We start from the raw sequence: 26,560 nt of genomic DNA on the forward strand, positions 1-26,560 counted from the left end.
GTGTTCAAATTTAAGCCATAATAAATAACAATATTTAAAATATTTTGGGTGAACTGCTTTTAAAAATGGATGACACATTTTCCTACCTTCTTTAAAAAGACTCTCTAAAGAATAATAAAATCCTTATTAAAGACTTCACTCTGAATCTGTTTCTGTGAATATGCCCTCTGCAGTGGCTGCCCTGGGGACTCTTGAAATACATAGAGCTTTTTGCTACATGGCCCCCCTGAAGATTGTCTTTCAAGTTTTTTGTCTGGTTTTGTATTCTGCTGTCGCCTCCTACCAAGTTGTTATTTCTTACAACTTTGCCTGTTTCTGGCAGCTCTTTCCTTTATGCTTCCATCCTCACATGCTTCTTATAATTGGTTGTGATCTAGGAAAGCAGATAAGTAAATTTATCATATGTTAAAAAAAAAAAGGCACCCAGAGGCCTTAGTTAAGTGAGTGATCTTTAGCACTCTGAACTTCACATTCTACTTGATGAATAATCAGAAAGAAGGTCTATTCTTATGCTTGAACTTGGTGGGTAAAATGCAGATATGTAAAATGTTACTGAGTATTATTGGCAATATAATCCTTTAACTTTAAATCCACTGACTTACTCTACTTGTTACTATTGGCTTGAGTATCCCTCATGAGACTGTTCATCCCTTGGCTATAGTGATTATATTTTTGGTGAAAGCTCTTTTAGTCATGCTATGTGTGGCAGAACTTGGGGTCTGGTCTTTGATCAACATTTTTAGTTGTATTCTCTTGGAGCAGGTTCAGTATCATTTCTAAGGATTGTTAGAGCCCTGATAGTAGGTATTCACAACCGAGGTAGCATGATAATCTTTTCAGCTATTGGTTCTGGATAAGCTTCTCAGCCTTCATAGAAGGTTATTATCTCTTTCCCTAGCTAAAATGTGTTCATACGCAACTTACAAAGAATAGCTGTCCTCCACACATTTACCTGCACTGCTTATCGTAACTTCACTGCTGATAGATAAATTTGAGAAGCTCAGTTGAAAGATAAGATACTCAGGGGAGAATATGTGAAGCTTATCCACTGTTGTATTCAGTCTTATAGGTTTAAAAGATCTGTCTCTGAGTCGGTCCAAATCATCAGAAAGCAGTTGGGTATGTTCACACACTCCTTTCACCAGTTGCTTTTACAAAATTGTGTGTTGGTAAGATTCCGCTAGCCTATATTGTGGGTCATCAGAAGAAGCATTCACAGGTCTTGACATTGTTGTCAAGAACATCATTATGTCAAGAAGTGTCTTCTTTTTGTAAAGATTTCTGTGAGAAATATCGGTCTTATTTTAGTGCCAAGAATTCTATCTCTAGGCAGTTGGTGTATTTATATCTACTGGACACAAATGTGTAACTGACAACTTCTCTTTTCTTACACAGCTTTAGAAATTTTAGTATTAAATCTGTAGCCAAGCTTTAAATGATAGGTAGAACATAGGAGTATTACATTTAGCCTTATTCTTAGCTGTTCTTTGTTTCCACATTTTTCATATAAATTATTACTGGGGCACCTGGGTGGCTCAGTGGGTTGATTCTGACTCCTTTTTTTTTTTTAAGTTTATTTTTATTTATTTTGAGAGAGAGAGACCAAGCAGGGGAGGGACAGAGAGAGGGAGGGACAAGCAAGGGACAGCTTGCACCATCAGTGCAGAGCCCCATGTGGGGCTGTAACTCACAAACGGTGAGATGATGACCTGAGCTGAAATCTAGAGTGGGACAGTTAACTGACTGAACCACCCAGGTGCCCCAAGATTCCGACTCTTGATTTCTGGTCTCATGATCTCATGGTTTGTGGGATGGAGGCTGTGCCTGACAGTATGGAGCCTGCTTGGGATTCTTTTCTCTCTCTCTCCCCCTCTCTCTTTTTCTCTTTTCCGCCCTCCCCTACTTGCACATGTGCATGCTGTCTCTCTCAAAATAAATAAACATTAAAAAAATAATTACTGATTTATAATCTGTATACAGAAAGTGCACATAGCTCAGTGAATTTTTTGCAAAGAGAACACTACAGTGTAACTAATACCCAGGTCAAGAAAAAGAACGTTACCCTTCATATATTTAAATATTCTTAAATTTTTCTCAAACATGTTGGTAGTTTTGAATATCTCTTTTTAAACCTATTTGTTTATATTTTTTATATTGTAACAAATCATTAAAATTTTTTTCAATCTCTTTTTTTCTCGCTGATGCATAGACATAAAATCAACCTTGTAAAATACTTGTTTTGTGATCTAGTAATCTTAACCAGGTTTACTTATTCTAACAGATTTTCTGCAGGTTTTTTTTTTAATTTTGAATATAGTCATGTCATCTGCTTGTTTTATTTCTTCCTTTTTCAACTTTTACACCTTTGTTTTCTTGTTTTGCTGCACTCCCTAGGACCACATTATTGTAGAAAATATTAACAATTTTACCATGAAGCAGATATTTGCGATCAAATGTTTTTTCTGTCTACGAAAATAAACATAATTTCTCTCTCTTTTTTTGGTTTATGTGGTAAATTACATTGATTGACTTTTGGAGGTTAAACTACTCTGGAATAAAAACATGTGCTATATTGTTAACTTTTTAATATATATTATATATATATGATATATATAATACATGCTTTTACATATATTTAATATAATATATTTTACATATAACATATATATTAATAATATATATATTAATGAGTTAATATTCTTTTGGGATTTTTGCATATATGTTCATGAAAGAGATTTATCTGTAATTGTTCTTATAGTGTCCTTGTTTAGTTTTGTCATTTAGATTATCTGACCTTATAAAGCAAGGTGGGAAATATTCCTCTGCAGAAGAATTTGTGTAAGATTAGATTATTTCTTTCTTAAACTTTTTGAAGAATACACCAGGGAAGAAATTTGAACTGCTAATTGTTTTTGTGGGAAGTCTTTTAGTAACAGATTTAATTTATTTAATAGACACTGTAGAATTCAGATTTCCTTTTACTTCTTGAATCAGCCTTCAGTGAGTTCTTCATGTGTGTTATCAAATTTATTCCTAAGACCTTTAAAATATCCTCTTAAAATATTTTTTTATTCTTTAAAAAAAGTCTGTAGTATTTCTTTCCTTACCCTTTATTTAAGTTCTTGTTCTTTTTCTAATTTCTTGTGATGGGGTTTTAGATTACTGTTTTTCAGCCTTTCTTTTCTAGTAAATACCTTTTAAATACAGATGCCCTTCTTGGACATTACTTTGGGATTGTTCACAAGATTTGAAATGTTGTGTCTTTATTATTAATTTATTTAAAATGTTTTCTAATTTATGTTGGGATTTCCTCTTCAACTCAGGGATTATTTAAAAAAATTTTTATCTTTCCAACAGTTTAGGGTTTTCTAGTTATTTTTAGATACTGATTTCCAACTTAATTCTACTCTACGGAGAACATATTCTGAAAGCTTTTAAACTTTTGACATTTTGGGGGCGCCTGGATGGCGCAGTCGGTTAAGCGTCCGACTTCAGCCAGGTCACGATCTCGCGGTCCGTGAGTTCGAGCCCCGCGTCAGGCTCTGGGCTGATGGCTCAGAGCCTGGAGCCTGTTTCTGATTCTGTGTCTCCCTCTCTCTCTGCCCCTCCCCCGTTCATGCTCTGTCTCTTTCTGTCCCAAAAATAAATAAACGTTGAAAAAAAAAATTAAACTTTTGACATTTTGTTTATGCTTGCTTTATGATACAGCATATGGTTAGTTTTGATAAATACTTCATGTATATTTGAAAAACATATATATTCTGTCATTGATTGCATGTTCTGTCTATGCTAGTTAGATCTAAGTATGTTAATTTTGTTATTCCTATTTTCTGTAACCTTACTGGTTTTTGTATGCTTAGTCTATCTGATTTTGAGAGGTATGTTAAAGTCTGTCTCTGAGTGTACATTTGTCTATTTCTTCTTTTAGTGTGTCATTTTAGCTGTCAGTATTTTGTTGGTATGTGCAGATTAAGAGTTGTGATCTCTTCCTAGGGGTTGGATTAATTTGTCATCATGAAATGTCTTTAATACTGTTACTGCCTGAATGTCTATTTTGTCTGCTATTAGATAAAACTTTCTTTCAGCCAATGTTTGTATGTATGTTGTATGTTTTTCCACCCTTAACTTTTAATCTTTTTGTCCTTAAACATTTTTATTTAAATGTTTATTTTTGAGAGAGTGAGCATGAGCAGGAGAAAGGCAGAGAGACAGGGAAACACAGAATCTAAAGCAGGTTCCAGGTTCTGAGCTGTCAGCACAGAACCTGAAGTAGGGCTCGAACTCATGAACCAGGAGATCATGACCTGAGCTGAAGTCAACGTTTAACTGACTGAGCCACACAGGCGCCCCTTAATCTTTTTGTCCTTAAATATAACGTGTCTCATAGGCAGGATAGAATTGAATTTTGCCTCTTAGCCAACCTTTTATTTGGAGTATTTAGTCGATTTACATTTAATGTTGTTATATTTGGGTTTATAGCTACCATTTAACTCTTTGTGTTTACTTTTTTTTCTTCTTATATGTCAGTAAAGTATTTTTTATTTATTCGACTATTCCAGTTTTTCTAGGGACTTGTTAGTCATATATTCTTTTTCATTTTCTATATATATGATTGCTATCCTTTTAGCAGTTACTCTTGATTTGTTACAGTGAAATATAAATCTAACTCTCACTGCTTCTCCAGTAGTGTTAGAACCATTTATTCATTCTCATCCTGAGACATTTTAAGTCTACATATATTTTACATTCTACAAGATTCTTTTATTACTGTATTTTACACTTGATATTCAGGCAATACACGTTTGCGTTTACCAACATATTTACCCATGCCATTGATCTTCCATCAAGTTTGGAAAGATGTGGCTAATTTTTTTTTTGTAAATTTTTTAAAATGTTTATTTTTGAGAGTGAGAGAGCGCGTGCACGTGCATGCGCTTGCATGAGTGGGGGAGGGACAGAGAGAGAAGGAGACATAGAATCTGAAGCAGGCTTCAGGCTCTGAGCTGTCAGCTCCTGATGCAGGGCTGGAACCCATGAACTGCGAGATCATGACCTGAGCTGAAGTCGAACACTTAACCAACTGAGCCACCGGGCGCCCCTTGGCTAATATCTTTTTAACCTTCAATTACATATATGATAAATTTTACCCGGCTCCACTTGCCTTATATCCTTTTCTGTATTTTCTCTTCATTTTCTCTGTGCTTCAGTTTGTTTATTTTCTATTGACTTCTCTTTTCATTAATCTTGTCTTCTGATGTTTCTCATCTACTGTTTAACTCATTAAATGAGTTTTTAATTTCATATAGTCCTAGAATTTTAATTTGATTCCTTTTTAATAAACTCTAGTCTTCTGATAGAAATGCCTATCTTTTTATCTATATCCATCTTTTCCTGTATTCCCTAGGTCATATTAATCATGGTTATTTTAAAGTTCTCATCACTGATTTGGAATATTTGGATTGTCTTGCGTCTCTTTTTTTGTGTTTTCTCTCTTCCTCTCTTTGTCATGCAGTCTTATTTTTTGGCATATTTAGATTTTTTTTTTTTTATTGAATGCCAGAGAGTATGTATTAAATTTTTCTTTAGCACTTTTATTGTTCGTTAAATGCCATTATACTTACCCTATTGCCAACCATCGTGTCAAATGTATTAATTAGAACAGAGTAGAAAAAGATCACGGAGTAAACAGGTGGAGTCCACTCATCCATTTGAACAAAACTTGGCCAAGGACATTCTAATGCCCAGGGCTCGTAGTATAGGATAATGCTCACTTTCCTTACTGATGTTATCTTCCTTTGGAAGATAGAATGGTAGCTGATCACCATCCAGTCAGGAATTATGCTGAATCCAGGCTGTATTCCAACCCTGTTAAGTCTTGCTCAGCCTTTCATTTGCCTCTGACCATCCAGGGTTTTCAACCTAGGTTTGATGTATTTTTTAGCACCCTTTCTCTGGTAGTCCTAAAGTATTATTTTGTTTTCTGGAACTACCAAATGCTTTATTCTGTTTTTCAGAGACTTTTTGATAAGGATTTTAGTCTCCTGATGACAACGTGTTAGAGGCCTTCCCAAGTCTCTTCCAAAAGCTTTCCTGGTTTTTCTGTTCCCCACTAGCCGCCTTCTTTGGGAGTCAGACCCTCCACACTCAGAATTGGCAGACGTTTCTGGATAAAAGCAGCTATAGCAGTCAATTGATTTTTGAGCCTTTCTCTTTCTGGAGTCTTAGCCTCTCTAATTCTTATTGTTGGAGCCACTCTCTGCAGGCTTCAAACATAAGATTTCTGTAATTCTTCCCCCTCCCCTCCAGTTTTGCTAGCTGTATTCTGTGGGAGCACTGGTCTACCACCATTTATTCTGTACTCCTTAGAAGTGGAAGTCTAATCTCATGTTTTTTATCTTCTTCCTAGTTTTAATTTATGCAGCCAACTGATGGTATTTTATATGCCCCCATAAGTAATCTTAAGTCTTTCTGGAATAGGTTATATAAATAAATATAGCGCCAACTGTGCTGTAACTTAATTATCTTTTGTCTTTTACTAGAATGTGAATTTCTCAGGTACTGGAATCATAATTTATTCAGCATCTAGTTTATTTCCAGCATTTAGTACACAGTAGGCATATTTATCAAATGAGGTAATTTGTAATTAATGAAAAATAATAGGATAGACATTTCCAAAATAAGGGTGAAGGTCGAATTAAAGAATCATCATCACTTAATTTTTGAAAGTCACCCGAAGGATTAATCTCTGATGATAGTAGAATTTTAAACATCTAATAGCGTCAGCAGAAGAATTTACTTTCTTTTGCTTGGAGTCACTCTAATTGAAATTTAATGAGGAAATGGAAAAATAAAAATTCATCTCTTCCAGTGTTTGAAAAGTAATAGTAAAAACAGTGAGGCTGAAGTAAACAAATATATTTTTTGGTATTTCTTTACCAAAGCAATCTACTTTAATTTTCAATTGTATAGAAGCTATTTCACAAAAATAGGTTAAAAAAATATAAAATGCATACTATTTTAAAAGTATTATTGAAAAGATAGAAAATGTACATAATACACACATTTTTTTCCATTGAATAAAATGACATTGTCCATTTTCTACAGTGATGGTGATTTTCCTTAGAAGAGGATAACAATATCTCCCATATATTCAAATTTAATTTTCAAATTAATTGAAAATTGATTTTGAAATTTTAAATTTCTCTTCGTATTTATAGTTAAAAAACACATCTGTTGTATTCCAGATGTAGTCTCAAAATTAATATTAAAAGTATCAGTTAAAATTTTAATTAAAAAAACAAAACATCTATGCTTAACATATGAAGAAAATACATTAATGCATGCAGAATATGCTTTTTGGAGGAAAAATATTAGATTGAGCATTTATGACTAGTCATGGAAATTCTTTAATTGAAGCAATGTCTGTTTCACTCAGATTTATGTTTGGTTAAGCCTAACATTGGTAGAATTAAAACCCAAATATATCAAAACCTATGCATTTCCTCTTATGTTGTGCTTCCTTCAGTGTCTGTGATGTGTCTGAACTGAATCTAAATTATGTATGGGTATATGTGTTTATATTTGAGCCATAGAATCAGAAACTGGGACCCTTCATTTTCTTAGCATTTCTGGTGTTCATAAACCATGATTACTGTCTGCTAAGTTTTTTAAAAATTCAGTTCACATACAAACACTTGAAATTCTTGCCTTTTTTCTATGCTTAGATGTTACTAAGTGAAACGTTGTTGCTCTAAAAAGAAAGGGGATGTGTGCTAACATTTAATAACTTTTGTGTAAGTTGAAACTGTATTAAATACTTTATATTTTATTTATTTATTGTGAGAGACAGTGCAAGTGGGGCAGGGTCAGAGGGAGACGAGATGGAGAATCCCAAGCAGACTCTGTGCTGCCAGCGCAGAGCCCAGTGTGAGGCTTGAACTCACGAAAGGCAGGATCATGACCTGAGCCAAAGCTAAGAGTTGGACGCTTAATGGACAGAGCCACCTAGGCTCCCCAAATGCTACCTCTTTTAATCTTCACAATTATTTGGTAATTGATTACTGAGAAAACTGAGGTTCAGAGAAGTTAAGTGTCTTGACAAGGAATGGGTAATAGCAGAGCCAGGTGTGAATCCAGGGCGTTCTGATATTAAAGTTCTTGTTCTTCCTCTTGCTGTACTGCTACCTTGAATATCTAGTTTACTAGTTTACCTATGTTAAAATATGTTACTTGAATATTTCTGTTTGTCATTTGATAAAAAACAGATTCCAAAAGGATATGTGATCTAAGTGTATAAAATATTCTTGGGCCTCCTGGGTGGCTCAGTCAGTTAAGCATCAGACTTTGATTTCAGCCCAGGTCATGATCTCATAGTTCATGGGATCAAGCTCCCTGTAGAACCCCAAGCCCCATGAGGACTCTGCACTGTCAGTGTGAAGCCTGCTTGGAATTCTGTCTCTCCTTCTCTCTGCCCTACCCCCACTCGCATTATCTCTGTCTTTCAAAATAAACAAGCTTAAAAAAAAGTCAAGTATTCTTTATTAACATGATTTTAATTTGGAGTTCTTTCATATAAGAAATTTAATGAAATTATGTTAAGATGGAAGTTTTCTTGTTTGATAGCTTCTAATTTTAGATGTGTATTTTTATTGGAAATTTTTTGTCTTATCCCTTTTTTTAAAAGATAGTGCATCTAATATTTTTCATGTTGGGCAATCTGTTGTCATCTATCTGCTTATATAGTAGTGTAATACAATTATATAGATTATCTTCCTTAAAGTACCTAGATTAACAGTTTTCTTTAAAAGAAATATTATCACTACAGGTGAGGAAAATATTTTAAAATATACTTTTCTCTGTCTCTCCTTTTAATTTTTAGATTTGGCAAAATTTTTAGAAATAATAATCACTATAATAGAGACTTTTGGGTTACACATTCCAGAGAAAATGGTTGGGACTTTTCTCCCCTGTGTTCCAATAAAACTTTATAGAAATGGGCAACTGCTTGGATTTGGCCCATGGATACTGGTCTATAGACTCCCAGTAAAAGGAAATAGGAAAATAATTTTTTTCATTATAAAAACTTTTAACTTTTATAATTTCTATTTATGGTTATAATTATGTTACAAATCTTTGACTAGTAGAAGGAATTAATTTAATATAGTATAATAATTTTTAAACATAGTTTTGGTAACTATCTCGTTTTTCTTGGTATGTTGCCACAGGGAAAAAGGTAGTTTATGCTTTTTTTAGGTTTGAAGGGCTTGTTCACAATCATTCTTTCTTATTTATGATCTAACAAAAATTTTCTTTGGGTTTTGGAAGTGGAAAAGAGAATCTTTTCAGACAGAGACATTTTAAAAAACTGTGCTTAATTGTAAGACTCTTCTTTGTAAATTTTTGAATTTTTAATTCTTATGTAAAAGCTGTTACTTAGACTTGAATTGGTATTTTTAGGCATTCATCAAATTGTCATTTCATTATTTTAAAATCAGTCCTCTTCAGGAAATAGATGACTAATATTAATGTCATCATTATCAGGAAATAGCTCAGCATCTGTGTGATATTTTTTTTGGTGAATTGAAATTCTTTTTACAGGTTTGGTTTTTATAGCACATCTTAGCTAGTTAATGTGTTATGGAGGAAAAGATTTTCATTATTTTGGCATAATGGAGCTAGCTAGCTACATGATTCTAGAGCGGTGTTAAGTGGGATGACTTGGCTAGCTAGAAGTAAAACATGAACTGTAAGGAATTAAGTTACCTTTTGAAATTTTGATTTGTGTTATCAGGAGGAGAGTTAAGATATAAATGATGAAGCAAAGCCAGAAAACTTTCTTTTCTTCCTTTTTCATTATTAACTTTGATGTAATTGAATATTTAAAATGCTTTCTTACCCTTAAATATCTTCATGCTTGGCAATAACAGAAAATGTGTCTAATGGTATCCTTTAAGATATGTGAACTTTTATTTTAGTTTTTATTCAGGTGTTGGGTTAAAAGTAATTTAATGCTCTGAGATTCACCATCTTATGTTTTTGTCATGCAAATGGTGTCTTCTATAGGAATATAAACTGATAACATGATAAAAAGACTCATGTATTTTGTTAACTACTGATTGATATGTATATAGCTCTTGGTGCTACAAAATATAGGTATTCATATCCATGGCCTTTCTTCCTGTTAGATTTTACAAAGTAGATCATTTGCTAGGGAATTTTGTATTGTTCCTGGAGGACCATAGTGACTAAAATCTTACCAGTTTGTTACAGGTAGAAATTGAATGTTCAAACGTAGCTCTTTTCAATGAAATAAGTACTTTGTTATTTTTAAATTTAAAGTTTTTGTTCATTTCACTAATATGCATTACTATCTTAAATGCCATATTTAAAATTTTTTTTAATTTTTAAAATTTTTTAAAAAATTTATTTATTGTTTACATCCAAGTTAGTTAAATGCCATAATTTTTTAAAGCAGTAGGTTACTTTTGCCTTGAATGTGATTGTAGAATCAGACTTCCTATTCTAGTCTACCTAACAAAGATTAGAGGGAAACGTTCAGATGTTCCAAAGTTTCCTTTTATTTAGGTCAAAATCCAAACTGTGAGTTTTATTTATTCATTTTAGGAACATTTCTTTTTCATTTTCTTACTGAATAAGAACATTGTACTTATTTATTATTAAAAGTTTACTGAGGATTGGCAGCTTTTTTTTCATTTATTGTCTATGAGATGGACATAGGAAACAAAAACAAGTTTTCAGGTTCCTCTTTAGTCTGGTTTATCTGTTTATCTTCTTTTTGTTTCTATTTATCTACTCATGCATTTCATCTGATGTTTATCTGACTTGACTATCTTTTAGGTATAAGAGACCTACTTCATCACTGTTACTTGTTAGCTGTTCATATTTTTTCTTTACATAATGGTTTCCACTTTTGATCTTTTGTTGTAGTTACAGATAGTACTATATACCAAACATTAATCCTCCTTAGCTTTTCTCAGTCAAGGTTACTTGCCCTAACCAAAAATTATTTGAATAATTGTTTCCTCAGTTCTCTCAAGGAGATATATATATATATATATATATATATATATATATATATACACACACACACACACACACACATATATATATATATATATATGTGTGTGTGTGTATGTATAATTACTGCCATCATGGTTACATAAGAGAGAAGTTATTTCATTACATACAAAGAATGCCTTAGTTATTTCATCACATACAAAGAATTACATACAAAGAATGATTCTCAAAGTGTATGCTTGGATCCTCACTCTGTCAGAAGTCCAAAAGGTCAAAATTACTTTCTTGTTGCATTGGGGGATGGTCTCAACGGGCAGTAGGTGTTAAGGAGGGCACTTATGATGAATCACTAAATTCTACTCATGCAACCATTATTACATTATATGTTAACTAACTTGGATTTAAATAAAATTTTTAAAAAATTAAAAAAAATATTTTCTTAATTTTAAGACCTAATTTGCCTTTTTTGTTCCCATTCTTTTTTTTTTTAATTTTTTTTCAATGTTTATTTATTTTTGGGACAGAGAGAGACAGAACATGAACGGGGGAGGGGCAGAGAGAGAGGGAGACACAGAATTGGAAACAGGCTCCAGGCTCTGAGCCATCAGCCCAGAGCCCGACGCGGGGCTCGAACTCACGGACCGCGAGATCGTGACCTGGCTGAAGTCAGACGCTTAACCGACTGCGCCACCCAGGCGCCCCTGTTCCCATTCTTTAACAAGTATACAGTGGAGTTTTCCAGAGCCACATGGTGTATAATATTAGAATAGATTGAATACAGAAATGGATATGAGGATTTAGCTATATTCTCTTCAACACAACATTAAAGATGTTTGCAAAGAGGGGCATCTGGGTGGCTTAGTTAAGCATACAACTCTTGATCTCACCTCAGGTCATGATCTCATGGTTTGTGGGTTCAAGCCCCTTTGTGCCCCTTCTCTGCCATCAGCACAGAGCCCGCTTGGGATTCTGTCTTTCCTTCTCTCTGCCCCTTACCTGCTTGTGTTCTCTCTGTATCCCAAAATAAATAAACTTGAAAAGAAGATATTTGCAGAGATGTACAACAATGCTATTCTTGGTAATTTTTTGTTTTGGAAGGCAGCTGTTCTCACCACTATACCACCAATGCTAATTTTTTGTTTTGGCAAATATATGTTTTATAAAAATACATTACTTGAACATAATTAATTTCATTTGTAATTAATAAATAAATGGGGTGGTCCTCACTTTGCACAGTTCCAGTATGTACTAATTTCAGGTACCTGAAAATTAGTTAATACCAGTCCTACAATAACATAGTTCTAGTTTGACCACTACCATATATTAACTGTAATTGCATAAAATAAAATTTTGTTGCTCGTGCTTTAGTCTACGAATCACTGTCATTAAATGCACATCATGATTAGTGACCAAAGACATCACTTCTTGTAAATGGGTCTAGCATTGGTCACTATTCATGTGTTATTAGTTCATACACAGAAATCAAAACCTGTAGTTGTGTTGCCTCCTTGTGTTCTGGTGATAAAAACACATACTTTACAAAAATGGATAATTGAAAGAATGGCAAAGAAATGGAAAATGCTAATATTGGAAGTGAAATTTGAATTTAACAAGTGGAATTATAGAAGAAATAGTAGATCACAGGAATATTGACATTGCTGCTATTCAAGGGAATTCAGGTATGCAGCCATAGGAACTTAGTGAAAGAGGATGTATTGATTTAAGTGAACAGAGTGGTTGTGCCAAAAAGGAGGTCCCAGCATAAGTGGCACTGGCAGGCCATTTCACGTTATAGGACCTCTCAGAGATTTTCACAGTTGAAAGTGAAAAGGATAAAATGCTGGAAACTCGGGGTGCCTGGGTGGCTCAACTGGTTAAGCATCTGACTTTAGCTCCGGTCATGATGTCACATTTCATGAGTTTGAGTTCTGACTCAGGTGAGCACAAGCCCTGCTTTGAGTGAGCCCGGCTTCTCTCTCTTGTTCCCCCTTCCCCTCTGCCCCCTGTGGGATTCTCTCTCTCTCTCTACCTTGGTCACATGCACCCTCTCTCTCACTCTCAAAAAAATATATGTATTGGAAACTGATCCAGACTTAGAAAGGAATAATTTGCCAAGGTATAGAAAATATGCTCAGCCCGTATTTTAAGTTATACAGTAAGAATGTAAGCACTGTTCAAACTACTCTTGGTAAATTTTTTACAGAGAAGACATTTAAAAATTCCCAATATTTCTGTTTTAAATTATAGTGTACTATTGGGGCCTCTGGGTGACTCAGTCAGTTAGGCATCTTACTTTGGCTCAGGTTATGATCTCGTGAGTTCGAGCCCCACATGGGGCTCCGCACTGACAGTGAGGAGCCTGCTTGGAATTTTCTCTCTCTCCCTCCCTCCCTCCCTCTCTCTCTCTCTCTCTCCCCCTCTTTCTCTCTCAGCTCCTCCTGTGCTGTGTTCTCTCTTTCAAAATAAATAACTTAAATTTTAGTTAACTATATAAACGTTTCACTAGTTTTGTAAATAATTTCCTTATACATTACACCTGGCAGCAAAGAGAGTTTTTAGTATAGAGTTTTTAGATGTAATCCATATAAACAAATCTCTTTATATTTCCCTTTATACTTACCTCCTGTGTTTTCTGTCCTGATTGAATAGTATAACCATCGAGCCTAAAGCCTAAGAAATAGTTTGTATTCCTTTATCTCCCTCATAGTTTACATTTCTACTTATTTAACAACTCTCATAATTATCTCAATTGCCTCCTTCCTCACAGATTGTCCTTACTTAGGCATTCATTTGTCACCCTTTATAGGGTATGGCTATAAAGGGATGGCATTAGGGAGTTGCTTGAGATGACAGAACTGTCCTGTATCCTGACTTTGGTGGTTACACGAATGTTGTTATATGTTAATAATCATAAACATTTTCTCTTGTCTTGCCATGATATTGGCATTTAAATATTTTTTTTTTTGCTGTTTTTTCAAAATAGGGCTTACAAATAAATGAACAAATACTGACAGCAGTGTTCAAGGCATTGTCCTCTGTGCTGAGGAACATATAAATGTGCAGAAGATATGTTTCTGCCCTCAAGGAGTTTATATTTTAGTAAGATTGATACCACACATAACAGCAGTAGGATAAACTGTAATTGTTCCTTAAGGAAGATATGAACAAAATGCTAGCTTGTGCTGGGAATATGCAGGAGGATACTTCTTCCTTGAAGAGGTGGCATTTGAACTAAGTCTTGGAAAACACATTGATTATTGACAGTCAAAAATAGAGACAAAAGACATTCTGATAAGAGAAATTTAGCGCACTTGGCAGATTTGTAAGTTTCCTATTTACAAAGGTCATAAAAACTTCAGATCTACACTTCATGCATTCTCTCATCCTGTTTTATTCAATATTGTGTTCCAAAACTCTTAAAAGCATTTGGACACATTTCTTAGAAGTAGTATTGTAGCTTTTGAGTCTTTTGGACTTAATTTAGGTCATTTTAAAGATTCTTACTTTAATGACTGTTAACAGTGAGCTACTCGTAAGTCTTACTGTGATCAGTAGATAGTAAATATATAAGTGAAAGCCTGATATTTATATAAAATTTTCTAAAAAAAAAAAAGTTAGAAAGGGAGAGAGCCAAAGCATAAGAGACTCTTAAAAACTGAGAACAAACTGAGGGTTGATGGGGGATGGGAGGGAGGAGAGGGTGGGTGATGGGTATTGAAGAGGGCATCTTTTGGGATGAGCACTTGGTGTTGTATGGAAACCAATTTGGCAATAAATTTCATATATTAAAAATAAATAAAATTTTCTATTTACAGAGTTAATTTAAATAGGTAGAGTTTTCAATATATGTAATACTTAGAAAGTATTTTTGTAATAGTTCCTCAAAATGCTTTCTTTCCATTTTTCCTAGTTGGGTGCATGAATCAACTGTCTTTTTTTTCCACAGATTTTCAGTGAAGACCCTGATTGATCGGTCCTGCTTTGAGACAATTGATGATTCTTCTCCTGAATTTAACAATTTTGCAGCTATTTTGGAACAGATTCTCAGTCACCGGCTAAAAGGTAACAGAATTAATGTATTTATATTCCTCGACAGCTTTCTTTTTAATAAACTTGAAATTTTACAAGCCATACAGTCTGGTATGATTTAGATAATAGCCATACTCCATCTTGAAAAACATAAAACTGATTTTAGAATGCCTAATCTTTTGTCTTGTCCTTTGTCCCTCAAAAAGAAAAGAATTTCTGTTCTCAGATTTATACCTGTTTCCAGGATGCATTAAAAGTGTTGAATGTATTGTCACATACAGGCAGCAGAGTCACTTTCCATAAGTAATTAAAACAAAAGCTTAAATTAAAAGGTAGCCTATCTTCAAAGGTTTCTACATGCTATTTTAACCAATTTACAAAGATGCATCCAGGCATTACATTTGTTTGCTTAATCTTTACTTTGTTAAACTTTGGACTCTTTGAAAATTTTTTTACCATAAATAGTTAAAAGAGGTATGTAAAAAGATGCTTAACTATGGTTTTATTAAAATAAATCAGTAAATATATTCACATTAGAAAGAAGAGTCTGTGGTTTCTCCAAATTATAAAAAATATTTACATTAAAATACCTATAAAATATAGCGGATAACATCAAGAAATATTATGTAGCATAAGTGAGTAGTAATAAATAATAACTTTATCACATTAATTCCATTATCTTATTTTCCTAAAGGAAACTTGATCATCAAATGTTTTCACTTAAGTTTTTATTATCTTTACTATCTTAATGGTATAGTTTCAAATCAATAATCTTTGGTAATACAACTTAAGAGAATCTCAAATTTAACCTAGTGGTTAATTCTTTTCTGTGCTTTTTGATGCTTTTTGAAGCATCACGTCTTTACTCTTAATTAATTATTTAAATCATTTGAGCAGTCCTGTGGGCCTAACAAAGGGTTGAATTTAATTACATGGAAAAACAAAATTGTATTCAGTCAGCCCTTTGTAATTTAAAATGGGTCCATAACATCACTAATGCTTTTCTGTTAAAAGTTTGTTATTTTGCACTTAAAAAGTTATTTTTTTATTTTTGCTGTACTGCATTTCCTAAATTTTCTGCCATTAATGTTACCTATTATAAGAAAATAAGTTTTTATAAAAGCAAAGGCTATGAGAATACTTTGAGATATTGTCCAGGTACTATATTGTGGTAATCATATTTTAGAATTACATGTATAAATTTATAAATAATAATTGAGTAGAAAACACATGCAACGCAGTAGACCTTGATGTGCTTTAAAATTTACAAATGTGTTATCACAAGACCTCAATTCCCTTGATTCAGTGTACCATTTAGCATATGAATCATTCACAAAATACATAAACAACTATCAGCAGAAAACAGGCCATGTTGAGATATCCATGCTGAGTGATTGGGCATACTCCTGACCACATAAGTGGACCCCTCCTGCACAACAGTCTGCCATCTTCTGAGTCATGCCTCAGCAAAATATAGATGATAGATCTTTAGAATTACTTAATAGTGAATGTTATTTCTTTTTTTAAATGTTTATTTATTTTGAAAGAGAGAGGGTACATGTGAGTAGGGGAGGGGCAGAAAGGGAGGGAGAGAAAGAGGGAGAAAGAGAAACCTAAGTAGGCCCCACATTGTCAGCACAGAGCCCAATGTGGGGCTCCCTCTCACGAACTGTGAAATCGTGACCTGAGCTGAAATCAAGAGTTGGACACTTAACTGACTGAGCCACTCAGGTGCCCCCAGTGAATGTTATTTCACGGAAGCCATTGAACTACCATGTTGAAAATAGAATCTCTAGTTGATTTATGGATAAGGATTCCACTAGTGTGACTAAGAAAGTAAGAATGATGATACAGTGAAATTTGTGTTGTCTTTTTAGGCTAAGTAAAATTAATAATTTAAACTATGCTTTTTAAAAAAGATCCTGTAGATTGACTAATGTGGTCACTATAATTAGTACAGATATGAATCATGAAATGATACTTAACTTTTGAGATGAGCTATTTAAAGTTTTCTTTTTAATGTTTGTTTATTTTTGAGAGAGAGATAGAGTGTGAGTGGGGTTGGGGCAAAGAGAGAGGGAAACAGAATCCAAAACAGGTTCCAGGCTCTGAGCTGTCAGCACAGAGCTGATGTCGGGCTCTATCCCATGAGCCACAAGATCATGACCTGAGCCAAAGTCAGACTTAACTGACTGAGCCACCCAGGTGCCCCTGAGATGAGCTATTTTAAAGACTTGGGTGTCTACAGACTTCTGTATATTAGTATTCTGATATATAACAAATTGCTTTTACTTTTGGAGAAGTTATATAATTATTTTTGTGGTACACTGTGTTCACCTAAAATTTAGTATGTAATAACTAATTTTTCCAATGCTTGTCTTTATAGAAGTGCAGATTTAAAATGTGTAACTTTGTGGGTTTGTGAGATTCACTTTCCTCCAGGTACTTTTTATTTTTGAAATAAAAGGGCATTTTAAATATTAAAATTTTCAGAGAAAGGTAAAATCCACCCCCAGGCACAAATAGGCTGTATTGACACTTGTAAAGTGGAAAACTGAAACAGTTATTTAATTCATTCTAAAAGTCCCAATGTTGAAAAGGAAGCTTTTAAAACTACATACATTAATCTTCTTTATAGTTATCTCTCAGTAAAATAATGATCTTATTTTCCTGGAAGATAGCTGAGAACTAGGAATTAATCACAGAATATAGAATTCAAAGAGACATCAGTTCAGGTCTTCACTAATTTTTGAACTTTTATTTACTTTAAAGTCTCCTCCTCTCCACCCTATCCGCACCTGCCCTAATAAAAGCAACTGTAGACACTGGCTGTGTAAGTGGAGTGTGTGGTTGAAGCAGATTGAGAAAATTGGGCATTGTACCTGCTCAGCAGTTGTACCGTACCACCCTGTAACTCTGTAGCATTACTTCAGGTAGCACCATGAATCACAGATTAAAAATTTCTCTAATCTCTGTCCTTCTGAAGCAATCCACTCAACAATATTCATGACTGGTAGACATACAGACTGTTTGAATGCTTCTGATGTCTGAGAACTTAGGATAGTAAAGCAGTTCATCACATTTTGGGGCAGTTTAGATTGTTAGAAAACTCTTATATAAATGAAGCCAACCTATTTGATTGGCTTTGATATATTTTCTGCCACTTTTTTGTTTTTCAGTTTTGAACCTAATATTAAAAGACTGCTATTATATAATTCTTTGTCCTCAGTTCTCCTTTTTTCTAGGTAATGTGTCTGTAGTTCCTTCAACCTTCTGGAACCACCACAGTCTTAGTTGTTCTTCTGGTTTGTCACTGGTTTATTGGTATTGCTCTTAAAATCTGATACTCATAGCTGAGTAAAGTGCTTCATATAGGTCAACACTGTATTAGTTCAGAACTTAAGATTATGCTGATATTTTGATTCCCACATCACACTTTTGGTTTTCATTGAAATAGAGACCAAGTCAAATCCCATAGATTTTTAGAAATTGAACTATTGCTTAATTTATGTTTTAGTTAATTCTCTTAGTTGCCTGTGTAGAAGTTTGATAGGGATAAATACTGTATTTTTTCCTTTGTCGTCCACTATATAGATGGATGAAGTGGCAATAAAAACACTTAAAACTTCTAAAGATGAAGTGGACTATTTTTTCCTATTTCTCTCACTATATCTAAAAGCCTGGACATTATTATATAAAACAAATACATGAAGACCCCAAAAGGTAGGGAGAAGAAGAAAGACTGTCTAGGGACTCTCAGACTTTGGGAATAACATGATTGGTTCTTTGAATTTTCTGACTGCCTTGTATACCAAGATTGGGTAAGCCAGTAACCTATAGACATCAATATGTACAGAAAGCAAGGTGGAAGACTTTTAGTAACAGCTCTACTTTAGCCAAATGCCACAGAAGAAGTGTGGTACCACCCCACCCAGGCTAGAAAAGGTTAAGTGGGGGACTTAGAATTTCCTTCTCCTGAGGCTGTAACAGTGTGTCCCCCATCATCATCAGAGTGGTATCAAAGAAGGCCATGCAAAGAACTGGGACTTGAGAACTGGGACTTCTTCCCTCCTGGCTGGTTGTGAGTCTTCTCTTCCTATCTTACCTCCCACCCTCACCATGTTAATGGAGAGGCTGGATTTCCATTCCCAACTCAGCAGTAATGAGGGGTCATTTCCCTGCCATCCTGAGGTTGTGTCAGAAGAGACATTTTGGAGATTGATGTCTTTCACCATCGCCCAGCAGTAACAAGAATACTCCCAATGCATTATCAGTGGAGACCTTGTAGGAAGCCTGGACTCCCACCGCCACCCAGCAGTAATGAGAACTCCCCTGTGAAATGTCAGTGGAGGTCAACTGGAAAAATTGGACTTCTCTCTCCACTTGGTAGTAATGAAGTGATCTCACCACTTTTTACCTTCCCCTGCCAGAACTGTTATAGAAAGCCAGTGAAATAAGATTCCAACACTCATAACATAATATGAACACGTCCAGGTTTCATATGAAGATCACTTGTCATAACAAGAACCAAGAAAATCTCAAATTGAATGACAGAAGACAACTAGTAGATGTGAACACTGAGATGACAGAGGTATTAAGTTAGTGACAAAGATCGTAAGTTGATCATGATAAAAATACTTCAGTGAGCAGTTAGAAACATGCTTGAAACAAATGAAAAAGTAGACAACATCAACAAAGAAATAGAAGATATAAAAACAACTGAATAGAAATTTCGGTACAAAAAGTACAAAACCAAAATGAAAAGCTGAATGGATAGGCTCAACAAGAAGATGCAGGGGACAGAGGAAAAAAATCAGTGAACTAGAAGAGAGAACGATAGAAAAATTTTAATGTAAATAACAAAGACTAAAAATAATCTAAAATTAGAAAGTGGACTTAAAAAATGAACAGAGCCACAGGGACTTGTAGGACTATAATAAAAGATCTAAATCTTTTCATCAAAGGGTCTGAATGAGAGGAGAAAGGAATGTATTGAAAAGGTGCTGAAAAAATAACGGCTGAAAATTTCCCAAATTTAGCAAGAGACATAGGCATACAGATTTGAGAAACTAAGTGAATCACAGAGTAAATCCAAAGAAATTCATGCCAAGACACATTATAATTAAACTTTTGAGAAATAAAGACAAGGAAAAAATGTTGAAAGTAGCCAGAGAAAAATGACACCCTGTTTGTAAAGGAAAAACTGTTTGAATGATGGCAGATCTCTTATCAGAAACCATGGAAGCACTTCTTTTAAGTGCTAAGAGAAAAATGTCAGCACAGACTCCTATAGCAGAATTATTTTTCAGTTTTGAAGGGGAAATCTAGCCATTCTCAAAACAAGGAGAACTAAGCAATTTGTCACCAATAGACTGGCTAAAGAACTGCCTTGAAGCAGAAATGAGATGATAAGGAAGAAAATACAATAATTTCCTATTTTTAATGTTTTCCTTATTTTTTTGATTTTTCTTTTTCTTGTCTTCCTGTGGATTACTTGAGTGTTTTTTTGAATTCCATTTTTATCTGTCTGTATTGTTTTTGAGTGCATCTTTTGGCATAGATTTTTTAGTGGTTGCTCCAGGTATTAGGTTGTATATACAAAATTTAATCACAATCAAAAGTATCATTGTTTTCTGGTCTTAAATTTAAAAACTATGCCTTTATTTCCCTTTACCCCCCCCCACCCATTTATAATATAATTGCTTTAAAAAGTTAAAAATAGAACTAACCTTCAATCCAGTAATCACGCTACTGTGTGTTTACCCAAAGAATACAAAAACACTAACTTAAAAGGATATATGTACCCCTATGTTTATTGCAGCATTATTTACAATAGCCAAATTATGGAAGCATCCCAAATGTCCATCAGTAGATGAATGGATAAAAAAGATGTGATACACACACACACACACACACACACACACACACACACACACACACTGGACATTATCTAGCCATAAAAAAAGAATTAAAATTTACCATTTGCAACAACATGGATGGAGCTAAAGAGTATGATGCTACAGTAGAGAAAGACAAATACTATATGATTTCACTTGTGGAATTTAACAAAGAAAACAAATGAACAGTGGGAAAAAAGAGGCAAAACAAGAAATAGACTCTTACTTGTCTATGGAGAACAAATGATGGTTACCAAAGGGGAGGAAGGTAGGGGGATAGGTGAAATAGGTGAAGGGGTTTAAGAGTACACTTATGATGAGCACTGAGTAATGTAGAGAATTGTTGAATCACTATATTGTATACCTGACACTAACACAACACTGTATGTTAACAATACTGGAATTAAAATTAAAAAAAAAGAAATACATATAAATGCTTTAAATATTTCCCCTACAATAGATTAGAACCACATTAGACAGTGTTAGAACTTTTGTTTCCACCATTAAACTTAATTGAGAAAACCCAAGAGGAGAAGGTCAGCCTATTTCAGGTTGCTGATTTGTCCAGCACAAAGTCTGGGATGTATGGGGCAAGGAAATTTACCTGCTGTGTTATTTCTTGGCTTCTAAGATCTCTAGCCTGGGTTCCTTTTATTCTCTCTCTTCAGAGTCTTTCTGTTTTATATGTAATGTCTAGTGTTTTTAGTTATATTTGGCAAGAGGAAAGTGCATCTGCTTTGTCCTGTCTGGTACCAGAATTCTTATTTAATTTTTTAATGTGAAGAATTACATCAGTAGTGTTCCTAATGTTAAATCCATATATTCTTGGGACAAATCCAATTTGAGCCTCATGTATTGTTTTCATATACTTGGCCAGATTTAGAATTTATTTCTATGTAATTTCTGTTTTATACTTGTTTTGGTTTTTGTTATGAAGATTATATTAGCCTCACTAAATGAATCAAAAGTGTTTTATCTTTTTTATTCCTTGGAAGAATTTTCCATAAGCTTGGAATTGACTGTTACAAAGAATCTTCCAGTAAAAACTCTGGGTTAGGTGGGGAATGTGCATACTTACAGGTCTCTTTAGGTTGTTGACTTCTCTTCTGTATTCTCTTTTACACTTACCAGTTTCTTCTTTTCTGTACCCTCTTAATTGTTTAATCCCTATTCAGTTTCTGTTTTTTCCTTTCAGTGTGCCACATTTAAAATAGATAAATTTAGGGGTGCCTGGGTGGCTCAGTCAGTTAAGTTCTGACTTCGGCTCAGGTCATGATCTTATGGTCCATGGCTTTGAGTACCATGTCAGGCTCAGTGCTGACAGCTTGGAGCCTGGAGCTTGCTTCGGATTCTGTGTCTCCCTCTCTCTGTGACCCTTCCAGGCTCATGTTCTGTCTCTCTCTCTCAAAAAAAAAGCAAAAACAACAAAAAACAAACTTAAAAAAATAGATAAATTTATCTAGATGGTTTTAAAAAGTTAAAGCTCACTGAAGAGATCTAAAAACTTAAAGCTTAAAGCACATATTCGTCTTTATAGCTTTTTTTAAAAGCTGAAATTCTGTTTTTTTTTTAAACTTAGACCCTACCGATACTTATGTATGAGCCATCCACCCCCTTCTCTGAAGGATATGACATGTTTCATTCAGATTGCTGTTAAGAAACAAAAATTTCACTGTTGTTACTTTCCATGCAGTTGTCAGCTAGTTGGTCCCCTTTTCATCCCTAATATTATTAATTCTTTTTCTTTTTTTCATAAGCAGTATTGCCAGAGATTTGTTAATTTTATTAGTCTTCAAGTAATTAGCTTATGGCTTTTTTGTTCATTTATGTATGCTAATAACATCATTATTTCCTCTATTAAATTTTCTTTGAGTCTATTTGTTATGTTGGGTTCCTAGCAGATTAATTTTCAAACTTCTCTCCAAGTACTGCTTTGGTTACATGTACAAGTTGGGATATATAATATTTTTATTAATACTCATTTTTAGGTAACTTCTAACTTTCATTCTTTATTTTGGCTTATGTGTTGTTTAAAAGTTAATTCTTAGGGTTACTGAAAATAAGAATTTTTCCTTTTTATTTTTACTTTTGTATTAATTAAATTGTGGTCAAAGAATTTGATCTGTAGGGCAGATGTTTTGAAATTTGTAAGATTTGCTTAAAGGCCTAGCCTATGGTTGGCTTTAATAAATGTTTCATCTTGAGAATAATGTTTATTCTATAATTGATTATGTTTCTCAAATGTTACATTTTTTATATCTATTAATAGCTTAAAATTTGAAACTTATTATTTTGATGGGTTTACCAAGTTACTCTTACAAATATGTCTAATTTTGTTTTTTAGATTTTGAGTCTATTTTGGTGTATTCAGTTTTAGGGTTTTTATAGATTTCCTCATTTTCTGTTTACTTATTTTTGGCTTCTTAAGGATTTCGATGATTTGTTTCATGTAACTGTATTTTAAAGTGTGTTTGTTATATATTATCCAGCATTTTCAATTTTCCTACTGTTTTGTGTTGGGTGTCAGGAAGGTGTTCCTAAAATTCCATGTTTACCACTCCATAGACAAATTATTGCTATATCTAAAGAGAGCTCTGAAACTTCCTCTTCTTTTCTTCTTTGAAAGTTATCCTTGCCTTTTGTTGTGAATAGTTTGAGTGAATAAACTTAATGGGCAAAGTATGTAACATTGAGGTAAAACAACTATGGCTGTAATTTTAAGTATTTATTAGTTTATTTTAGATAGTATCTACTGTCATGTGGTTAAAAATATTTTCCATTAAAAAGTATCCAGATATATGTATATATATTTGCATAGTATATGTTATATGCACTGTAATATGTAGTCATCATATACGTTAATGTTTATGCAATACCGTATATAATGAATTATATATATTTTAAAGTTAAGACACCCCTTTTCCCATGTTCCTATCTTTATATAAATTTACCTATTTCTATCCCCTAGCCTGGGGTTTTAATTACTTTTTTGTTCCTTTGGATACAAGGTTCTTTTCTACTTGAGCATGAAGTATACTCCTGGTTATTATCCATTGGAGCTTTTATTTGAATAGTAATTTTGTTTTCCAGTCTGCTGCATTCTTCTGTTTCCTTTTTATTCCTTCCTTTCCAGCTGGTTCTTAATAATCTTTTCTTTCAGGTGGTTTTTCTCTTTCCTCTGCTGTTATTGTTGCATTCTGAACTCTTCATTTTTCTTAACCCTGGCAAATTTCCTAAGAAAACTTGCCTTATTTTTCTACTGTATCCTTTTTTTCAGGCAGCATGGGTTCTGTTTATCATGTCTTTTACTATACTGTACACTTTACCACATTATAGCCTTCCAATATTATAATTAAAAAACCTAACTGAACCTAAAATGTTATTCAAGATGGAGTAAATCCACTACTATCCTAACTGTTTTAGTCTGCTCAGGCTGCTATAACATAATGCCACAGACTGGATAGCTTAAACAACAGAAATTTGTCTTTTACATTTCTGGATGCTAGGAAGACCAAAACCAAGGTACTGGCTAATTGTGATTATGGAAAGAACTTTTTTCCTGGCGTGAAGCTGGTCACCTTCTTGCCGTGTCCTCACATGGCAGAGAGAAAGAGTGCTTTCTGAGATCATTGCTCTCAAGGACACTAATTTTATCAGATTAGGACCCCACCCTTCTGACTTCATTTAACCTTAATTACCTATGTAGTCACAGTGGGAGTTAGGACTTGAACATATGACTTTGGGGGGATGTGACTCAGACCTTATCTTTCTCCTCCTGATTGAATCTAAAAACTAGGCAGAATACAGAAAACAACTAGTTGTATACTATGAAAAATAAACAGTAGCATCCAGACTGGGAAGAGATACCAAAATTTGAAGAGGAACTATTACAGGAGTTAGTATCCTGTGTATTTTTTCCTCTTATTATATCCTCAGCTTTAACCTGTGGGGGCCTCAGTTCTTAATTGCACTTGTGGATGCAGACAGCAAAAACTCTCAACAGTAACCTCTTTCTGGTAAGAGGATAAGGAAAGATAGCCTTTGTGAGTCAGGGAGTGTTGGAGTCTTCCCATTTTTTTCTCTTTTTCCTTGCTTCTTTTCCCCCAAATGTAGCTTAAAGTTGCCCATATCTTTTTGGCAGTGTGGGAAGTTAAAAAATTTCTGATAAAATGGAAGAGTAATTAATAAAAAAGAGACCTGGGAACCAAAAATTGTATCAGGGAAGAGAGAGCTGGAAAGAATAATGCTCTGATTCTACATGCTAATAATGAGCATGAGTCCTGGCTTCATACCCAAGATTCTGAGGACTGAGCTAGGACACTAAGTCCTAGAGTGGCATATATATGGGTAAGATGCAAAGAGCCATAGCAAAGGCTTTGCAAACTGAACTTATGTTGGAACTTCTGCACATATAAGACAAGAAAGAACTTGGCTATCTGGATTTAACCAGGTTGATTGCCTACCAAAACAGAGCAAAACAAAAATCAACATACTTCTGAGGGTTTTAACAGAATACAGAATTTAAAGATAAGCACCTACTATAAAACCCAAAATTGCTTCACATAAGAAGAATCAGGAAAATATGGCCAGTTCTAAAAAGAAAAGACAAAGATGCTAATACTGAGGTTAATTATCAAAGATACTATAGCAGCCATTAGAACCATGCTCTGGGATGTAAATACCCTTTTTTCTTTTCTTTTTCAAATTTTTACTTAAATTCTATTAGTTAACATGGTACAATATTGGTTTCCGGAAGTAGAATTCAGTGATTCACCACTTACAACACCCAGTGCTCATCATAATAAGTACCTTTCTTTTTTTAAAAAAAAGTTTATTTATTTTGAGAGAGAGAGAGCCTGGGAGGGGCAGAGAGAGAAGAGAGAATCCCAAGCAGGATCTACACTGTGAGTGCAGAGCCCAACGTGGGGCTCCATCTCACAAACTGTGAGATCATGAACTGAACCAAAATCAAGAGTCAGACATTTAACCAACTGAGCCATCTAGGTGCCCCCCCAACAAGACCCATCACCCATCTAGTTCATCCCCCCCCACCTCCCTCCATCAACCCTCAGTTGGTTACCTATCTTTAAGAGGTTCTGATGGTTTTTTTCCATCTCTCTCCTTATTCCCCACCCCCGATATATTCATCTGTTTTGTTTCTTACATTCCACATAGGAATGAAATCATATGGTATTCATCTTTCTGTGACTGACTTATTTTTATTAGCATAATATTTTATTAGCATAATAAAAGCCTCGTTTTTCCGTCCACATTGTTGAAAATGGCAAGATATCATTCTTTTTGATGGCTGAGTGATACTCCGTTGTGTGTGTGTATGTGTGTGTGTGTTTATATATAGTGTGTGTGTATGTATGTGTGTGTGCGTGTGTATATATATATATATACATATATCGTTATATATATATATTAACGATTATTTATTGGGTATTTTTATTTTTTTTACATTTATTCTTTTTTTGAGAGACAGAGAGAGACAATATGATTGGAGGAAGGACAGAGAGAGAGGGAGACACAGAATCTGAAGCAGGCTCCAGGCTCTGAGCTGTCAGCACAGAGCCCACCATGGGGCTTGAACT

General features: G+C 34.1%; 2 protein-coding genes across 5 annotated transcripts in view; one reads left to right on the top strand and one right to left on the bottom strand.

Moving 5' to 3' along the window:
- ABCB1 (ATP binding cassette subfamily B member 1) overlaps nucleotides 1–26,560 on the bottom strand; it is a 234,397-nt gene that overhangs the window by 168,280 nt on the left and 39,557 nt on the right. The gene's annotated exons all lie outside the window — the stretch shown is intronic.
- Nucleotides 1–26,560, top strand: part of RUNDC3B (RUN domain containing 3B) — a 154,959-nt gene that overhangs the window by 4,146 nt on the left and 124,253 nt on the right. For all 4 annotated transcript variants that reach the window (XM_043588759.1, XM_043588761.1, XM_043588760.1 and 1 more), the window contains exon 2: nucleotides 14,984–15,099. In XM_043588759.1, coding sequence (XP_043444694.1) covers nucleotides 14,984–15,099 — 116 coding nt within the window. The remainder of the gene's footprint in view (nucleotides 1–14,983; nucleotides 15,100–26,560) is intronic.

This window comes from Prionailurus bengalensis, chromosome A2 (genome assembly GCF_016509475.1).
Source record: "Prionailurus bengalensis isolate Pbe53 chromosome A2, Fcat_Pben_1.1_paternal_pri, whole genome shotgun sequence".
Classification (NCBI taxonomy): Eukaryota; Metazoa; Chordata; class Mammalia; order Carnivora; family Felidae; genus Prionailurus; species Prionailurus bengalensis.